Source organism: Peromyscus eremicus, chromosome 2 (assembly GCF_949786415.1).
Source record: "Peromyscus eremicus chromosome 2, PerEre_H2_v1, whole genome shotgun sequence".
NCBI classification, from domain to species: Eukaryota; Metazoa; Chordata; class Mammalia; order Rodentia; family Cricetidae; genus Peromyscus; species Peromyscus eremicus.
Window position 1 is genome coordinate 123,723,665 of NC_081417.1, and position 8,321 is coordinate 123,731,985.

At 44.6% G+C, this 8,321-nt stretch overlaps 1 protein-coding gene across 3 annotated transcripts in view; it reads right to left on the bottom strand.

The window, feature by feature from the left end:
• The window catches only part of Osbpl9 (oxysterol binding protein like 9), a 145,377-nt gene extending 142,132 nt beyond the window's left edge, over window positions 1–3,245 (bottom strand). For 2 of the 3 annotated variants that reach the window (XM_059254692.1, XM_059254690.1), the window contains exon 1: window positions 3,066–3,245. In XM_059254692.1, coding sequence (XP_059110675.1) covers window positions 3,066–3,230 — 165 coding nt within the window. In that variant the 5' untranslated portion in view covers window positions 3,231–3,245. The remainder of the gene's footprint in view (window positions 1–3,065) is intronic. The other variant, XM_059254691.1, reaches the window with a different exon arrangement.
• Between the last annotated feature and the right edge of the window lie 5,076 nt (window positions 3,246–8,321).

Here is an 8,321-nt window from a genome sequence, read left to right on the forward strand (position 1 = left end):
TTGTCACAACTCTGTGCCCTGTGGGAGTATGAACCAAGCCCAGGACTCTGCAGTCAGCTCGGCGCTTGCACAGATACCTAGAAGGGTCACACACTAGTATCCCCTGTACAGTGATCACCCCCTTTGACTTAGAGTGATACATGTCTTGAAACTCTATGACAAGACTGACCCAGAAAAGCTCTCAGAAAATTCACATTTTATGAAGGATCTGGGCTTTATTGGTTGGGATCACGTAGAGATTATTATGGCCATGGAAGACGAATTTGGATTTGAAATTCCTGATATAGATGCAGAGAAGGTATTGTGTCCACAAGAAATTGCAGATTATACTGCAGATAAGTAAGATATATATGAAGGTGTCAGAGCCTTCTTCCTCATGGAGAGTACTCAGAAACTGACAAGTGTCTGAAAGTGAGACCACACAGTGGCATCATCACTGACTGACAGCAGCTCGGGTGGATCTGAATTTAAACTGTCAGAGTGTTTCACCCTTTGAAAAATAAATCCATTAGGAGAAAAATGTGGCACAACCAGTTCAGTATCATTAGAAGGTGTGGCTGTAAGCCATTAGCCACATGCAAATCATGAATAGAGACCCACCAGAACTCTAATGTACTAAAACAGTGTCAGAACTCACTGCCCGAATTCAATCCTACTCTCCTTTTGGTTATCATTTTATTTTCACAAGATAGTGCAATTCAGCCGGGCGGTGGTGGCGCACGCCTTTAATCTCAGCACTCGGGAGGCAGAGCCAGGCGGATCTCTGTGAGTTCGAGGCCAGCCTGGACTACCAAGTGAGTTCCAGGAAAGGCACAAAGCTACACAGAGAAACCCTGTCTCGAAAAACAAAAAAAAAAAAAAAAAAAAGATAGTGCAATTCTCTGCAAGCAAATAACAGAAGAATTAAGGGAAAATGTTTCTAAACAGCCATTAGAGAGAAATACGATCCCTCCTTCCTCTACCAAGGACGTTTCATAGAATCTAATCTCAGAAGGGAAGATAGTATTAAGGAAAAAAAAAGAAGTCTATGAAAAACTTCTATTTAGTCAGAAGGACAAGGAGTCCAAGCACTCCTAATCTACAAGGACAAGGAATCAGAAAGAAAACAAGAAAAAGGAACATTTTGTCTGGGCTAGGAGCTGCCTAGAACCCTAACTTGAGACCTAATCAGGATGGCCCTAGATTCAGACGCACACAAATTTAGGAGTTGAAGAGTAACTTAATTCTATAGTGCCACTAATTGAAATTACTTCATCATGAATATGATGGCTAGGTTATATGGGATTTGCTGATAATCACATTCACATTTAGTGAAACTTGGTATTATTCTTTGAGTCATGGGATTTCATAATTCTTCAGTTTTTCAGTTTTCCATCCTATATAATCTTAAACAATAAGGTGTGTGTGTCCTTTTTTTGAGTGTTTTTGGTTTGAGGGGTTTTTGTTTGCTTGTTTTTGCTTTTGTTTGTTTGTTTTGTTTTGTTTGAAACAAGGTCTCATTAGGTACCCTAGCCTGGCTTAGCCTCAAAATTTCCCATCCAAAATGTGGAAACTTGGAGGTGACATAGATGGGCCACTATATTCAGCTTTGACCAATGTTTATGTCTCAGGAAAGTTTGATCTTTTAAAATTTATGTAGAAAGAAAGAAGCTAGGAATGTGGGTCGGTGGTAAAGTGTTGACCTAGCATGTTCAAGGCCCTGGGCTCCACAAAAAAATAATAATAAAGACGCAGAGAAAACAAATTCATATGGGAAGAATGACAAAGGTGATGCTCTTTACTCTTGCAAGGAGGCCACCTTTTCTCCTTCCTGTAGCAAAAGAGCAACTTAATGGGAGTCCTGACTCCACCACTTACTGCTACCTAAGTGATCTTGAGCTAATTACTTAAAAGCCCGGAGCCTCGGATTCCAAAACTGTAAAATGGAGACATTAAATGGGGATAATGAATACCTATCTTGCAAATGAATTAAGAGTGAATGAATTAAGGTGCCCACTAGACTACAGTAAAAGCTCTCGAGAAGAGAGGCTGTGCCTACACCGCTGTTGATTCTTGCTGACAAGGAAACAAGCAGAACAGGAACTCAATGATATTTTTAAATGAATGAATAAACAATGTGTCCCTATTTCTCTCATCAACACTAACTCTTCTCCCAAAGCTGTATTTCTTCCTTTTTCTTCTATCATTTTCTAAAGCCTTCAAAACATTCTATACTTTGTTCTTCTGCGTGCTTTTCTTTTTCTCACAGGCTATTATTAACCATACAGCTCAAAGAAAGTAGCCCCGTTAGTAATTTCTCTAACACCGCCCACCTTCCATCTCTAATGCGACGGGGGTGGAAGAGGCAGTCAGAACACAGGTTTCACAGTACTTCATCTACCTACCCTGGGCCACTGACTCGTGTCAACAACAGTGAAGTCGCACAGTCGGCCCACCCCAGAACACAACTTTTAAGGCAACCGCACCATCCCTGTCTACACATCTCCGCAAGCAGAAGGAAGACTCGCGCAGAGGGAATCCTCTGCTCTCAAAAGTTACGGAGTCCGTTACACTCGCGTCCCGCTGGAAAGAAGGGTGCATCCTCAGAGTAGGACTGCGGAGTTGGACAGACAGGCGGGATTTCAGAGCCCGTGTTGTTAACGAGGGTCACCTTTGGACCTGAGCAGGCTCGTCTGACCACTGCTCCGAGAAGGCAGCCCTCTTCGAACCCCGGAGGAGCTAAGGGGTGCGGCCGGCACCCGGGCGGGGAGCAACAGGGGTCACAGTCTGGATCGCACGGCTGACACGCCACACCGGGACTACGCCCACTCGCACCTCGCCACCGCGCAGACCCCACCTAGCCCCAGTACCACTCCCTGAGGCTCCCGGCTCGCCCCCCGGCCCATAAATCAGTCAGCCGGCGCTGCTCACTGGCTGGGTCGGCATCTCCCTCCTGGTCATTGGCTACCCGCACGCAAAGCCCTCCTCCACAAGGGAACCTCGCGTACGGCGGTCCCCACAGCGGAGCACCCCCGCCCCGGCTCCCCGTAGCCCGCCGTCCGGGCAGCGCGGCCTCAGCCACTCACCGTGTAATAGGAGAGCAACCCTGCATTGTAGTCCAACACGAACCAACGGTACTGCCAGCCCTTCATCACGTTAGTCCATTTGCTCAGCGGCCCTTCCACGATGGACGCCATCTTGGGAGCCGCCAATGACAACAAACGGCCTGACGTCAGTCGCCTATGTGGCATTCAGCATGCAGGGGGCGGGGCCTCCGAGAACCTAGGCGGGACAGGGACGTGAGTGGGCGGGGCCAGGGGCGGGGCCTCTGTGCAGCCCGTGGACCCACGCCCCTGGCAATCAGAAGTCAAGCGTGCTTTCTTTCTTTCTCTGCCTATTGTGTGTAGGGCGGCGTGTTACCGAGGTGAGAGAGCTGAGAAAGCAAGCGTAAATAATAAAGAGTGTTTATCCAAGCGTGCATGATGGTGTCAGTAGTTCAAAGCCAACTCAACTAAGTGAGACGGTCTCAGAAAAAATAAAAGAAGAAAAGAAAAACTGTAATCTCAGAAATTTATAGTAGAAGAATCGAGGCGCAGCAGTTAAGAGTATGTACTGCTCTTGCTGAAGATCCGAATTCGGTTCCCAGCACCCACATGAGGAGTGGGGGAGCTCACAACTGCCTAGAACTCCGGACCATCGGAACTGAGGGCACCTGCACTTGCATACAAATATCCCCACTCCACGGAGAACACACACGCTTAAAGTACATATATAATTAAAAATAAACCTGTTTTTTAAGTTCAAGATCATCCTTGGCTACATAATGAGTTCAAGAGTAGTATGGGCTACATAAAACATTTAAAAATTATTCAGATAAAAATTTTTTTTTTCTTAGAGACAGAGTCTCTTTGTAGTCCTGGCTGTTCTGGAACTTTTTTTTTTTTTTTTTTTTTTTTTTTTTTTTTTTTTTTTGGTTTTTCAAGACAGGGTTTCTCTGTGTAGCTTTGCGCCTCTCCTGAATCTCACTCTCTAGCCCAGGCTGGCCTCGAACTCACAGAGATCCGCCTGCCTCTGCCTCCCAAGTGCTGGGATTAAAGGTGTGTGCCACCACCGCCCAGCTGCTGTTCTGCAACTTGCTGTGGGGACCAGGCTGGCCTTGAACTCACAGAGATCTGCCTGCATCTGCCTTCCAAGTGCTGCCATTAAAGGATATGCCACCAAAAAATTCTTTCTTTTTTCTTCTGTTTTTTGTTTGTTTGTTTGTTTTTTGAAACAGGGTTTCTCTATGTAGCCCTGGCTGTCCTGGAACTCACTGTAGACCAGGCTGGCCTCAAAATCAGATCTTCTTCCCCAACGCTGGGACTAAAGGCATGTACCACCATCGCCCGGCACAAGAATTCTTTTTTTTTTTTTTAAGAATGCAATGATTGCCAGGCGGTGGTGGGGCACACTTTAATCCCAGCACTCGGGAGGCAAAGGCAGGTGGATCTCTGTGAGTTCGAGGTCAGCCTGGTCTACAAAGTGAGCTCCAGGACAGCCAGGGCTGTTACAAAGAGAATCCCTGTCTCAAAAAGAATAAAAAAATTCAATGATTGATTGGGAGGTTGAGATGGTTCAGCTGTTAAGAGTACTGGCTGCTCTTGCAGGGGACCCAGGTTGGATTCCCACCACCCAAATGGAGACTAACAACTATCTGTAATTCTAGTTCCAGAGGATACAACATCCTCTTCTGGCCTCCATGGTACCAGGCTCACATGTGGTACACAAATGTATATGTAGGCAAAAATACCCATACACTTTTTTTTTATTGTAAAGAAAAAAAAAAAACAGTGATTACTGAGAATTAAACCTAGGGCTTCATGCATGCCAGGCAAGCACTCCACCCCTGCTATATTAATCAAGGTTCTGTAGAACAACCAAACTTATAGAATGAATATATATATATATATATATATATATATATATATATATAATTTATTAGAATGACTTACAGGCTGTGGATTCAGCTAATCCAACAATGGCTGCCTATGTACAGAAAATCAAGAATCAGTAATTGTTCAGTCCATGAGGCTGGGATGTCTCAGCTGGTCTTCAGTATACGCCAGAATCCTGGAAAAGAAGGTTCTAATACCAGTGAAGGAATGGAATTGCTAGCAAGGGCTGGAGGAAGCAGGAGAAAAAAAGAGAGAGCGATCGAGCTTTCCTCTTCCATGCTCTCTATATAGGCTTCTAGCAGAAGGTGTGGCCCAGACTGGAGGGGGGGGTCTTCCCACTTCAAAGATCTGGATTAGAAGTGGATCTTCCAACTTCAAATGATCCAATTAAGAAAAAAAAAAAATCCCTCACAGGTGTGCCCAGCCATTGGGTTTTAGCTAATTCCAGATACAGTCAAATTGACAACCAAGGACAGCCATTCTAGCTGCCCTCACTTAAGGAAGCTTGTAGGTCATTCCTCACACTTCAAAGGACTTCACCCCCAATGTTCATTTATGTTCCCTTCCACCAGCCATCCCCTAATAACTATGGTCTGCAAATGTAGCTCAGCGACAAAGTGCTTGCCTAGCATGTGTGAGTCCCTAAGTTCAATTCCCAGAACCGGGAGACCGCACTTCAACGTATGCTGTTTTGTCCTAAGCACTCTTTTAAGGCTTGGAGAACTTTTGCAGAAGGTAGAGAGGAAGACAAGCATAGACAACCAAATCCATGATGTAGCATATTAAACGTTGTTGGATCCCTGGGACCCACATGATGAAAGGGAGAACTAACTCCTGAAAGCTGTCCTCTGACATTCATGTGCAAGTTGTAGTACACACTTGTGCCCGTATATACAAATACACATGCATGTACACAAATAAATAAAATGTAGGTTTTTTTTTAAGAAAGGAAACTACCCAGCACCACTTTGCTGAGACTTTAAAAAGCTGGTGTAATAGGATATCAATGGATAGGTAATGTCAGCTGCGAAAATACTAGAAAGAGATATATATATATATATAATCTAGAAATGGAGATTAGGTTGTATAGCAGTTTTCTTTGTTTGTTTGTTTGTTTTGTTTTGTTTTCTTTTAAAGTTGAAGATACCCAGACAGCTAAGGCAGTAGGATCACTATGAGTTTCAAGCTAGCCTGCATTTCAGTGTGAGACCCTGTCTCAAATAGAAACATAGATGAAGATACTGAGAAAATGATTTTGCTTATATCCAGAGGGGGCAAAATGAAGACACCCTAGAAAAAGGAGGAAGTAGTAGGGCTAAACCCTTGACAGGACTGAGACTCTGAGCCCAAGTGAAGGATCAACAGCATCTAGAAGCAGACATACTCATCCATGCCAACAAAAAGGAGATGGGAGAGTATGAGTTAGGTGCCAGAGGTGTGGTGATTACTTGAGTGTGCTTCTATCTGCCTCTAGTCGAGGGGAGGCTCAGAGCTCAGTATTTAAGGATGTGGACTTTGAAGCCACAGCACGGTAGCACAGTCCTGTACCACATAACAGCATTTTGTTCCACAGAAGACAGAGCATGTAGGACGCTGGTCCCCTGAGATTACAACAGAGCTAAACTAGGCAGTTCCCATTATCTAGTGATGTTAAGACTATCATAACGGCAGAGTTCAGACACATGGCTGTGTTTGTGATGATGCTGACGTAAGTAACCTTATACTGCCAGGGCAGTATAAGTCTGTATAGCTTATCGAATTATGGGGAGTATGAAAACTGGACAGTGGTAGACAACTGTGTCATGGGTTTATGTATTCACGACATTCACAATCATTATTTCAGAGGGTACTCCTAGTTATTAAAAATGAAAAGCTGGGTGTAGTGGTTCATGCCTATAATCCCAACACTGGTGGGACCTAAGGAAGAGGCAGGTGGATTGCTGTGAGTTTGAGGGCAGATTAGGCTGAAAAGGAAGCTCCAACTCAGCCTGGGCTACATAGTAAAACCTTGACCTAAAAAAACAACAAACAAACAAACAAAAACAGTAAGAGGTAACGGAAACAGCCTCCTCAGGCAGGTCCTGCAAGGAGGTTTCCAGGAGAAACACAGCTATCATAGGAGGTGACAGCTGCATGTGTAGTGTCTTCACAAAGACAGGACTGTGGGACAGGACAGAGGTGGAAGACAGTGATACTGATAGTCTTACTCTAGCTTAAACGCTGTTATGGTTTAGGAGTAAAATGCCCTCCACAAGATAATGTGTTCAAACACTCAGTCTCCAGCTAGTTGTGCCATTTTGGAAGTTTGTGGGACACTCAGGAGGTGAGGCCTAACGCAGGAAGTGGAACGTTGAGTTACAGACCTTGTGGATTATAGCCAGCCTCTGTTCCAGCTGAACACTCTTCTTGGTCCGTGAAGATGTGGAGGAGTCCTTATCCACATGCTCCTTCTGCCTTCGCACTGCGATAGACTGTAGCCCTTCAAACCATGAACCAAAACCAATTCTTCCTCCCTTAAACTGCTTCTCGTCTAGTGTTTGGTCACAGTGACTAGAGAAGTAACTGATGTATCGGCTGGACTGTGTAACTTAAGTGTGTTGGATGCCATGTAGATTTGTCTAAGTATGTTTGTGCAATGATCAAATCGATGAATGACCTATTTCTCAGAAAGTATCCCTATTGTGAAATGTAAAATAAAACGACCTTGGGATTCCATCTCACCCCAATCAAAATGGCTATCTACAAGAAAACAAGCGACAAGGGATGCTGGTGAGCGTGCAGGGGAAGAGGAACCCTTATTCGGCATTGGTGGGAGTGTAAACTGGTGCAGCCACCATGGGAATCAGCATAGAGTTTTCTAACAAATTAAGGATAGAACTACCAAACCAGGCATGGAGTCACATGCTTTTAATTCCCACCACTCCTGAGGAGAGGAAGGCAGATCTCTCGGAGTTGGAGACTAACTTGCTCTACACAGCTAGTTCCAGGCCAGCTAGAGTTATAGAGTGAGACTCCCTCTAAAAAGAAATGATAGAATTACCATATGATCAGCTGTATCACTCACGGGACTATACCCAAAGGATTCTAAATACTATTACAGAGACACTTCCCTGTGCATCTTATTGCCGCACTATTCACAATATGAAGAAAATGGAGTCAGCCTACCTGTCCATCAGTAGACATGAACAGATACTGAACAAGTGCATATACACAATGGAATTTTATTCTGCTATATAGAAAAATGAGGGTTGAGGAGATGGCTCAGCAGGTAAAGGCCACACCTGACGATCTGAGCTCAACCCCTAGGACCCAAAGTGTAGACAGAGAGAACTGACTCCCACAAGTCGTTCTCTGACTTCCACACACATGCCGTGGCACAAGCACACACACACACACACACACACACAC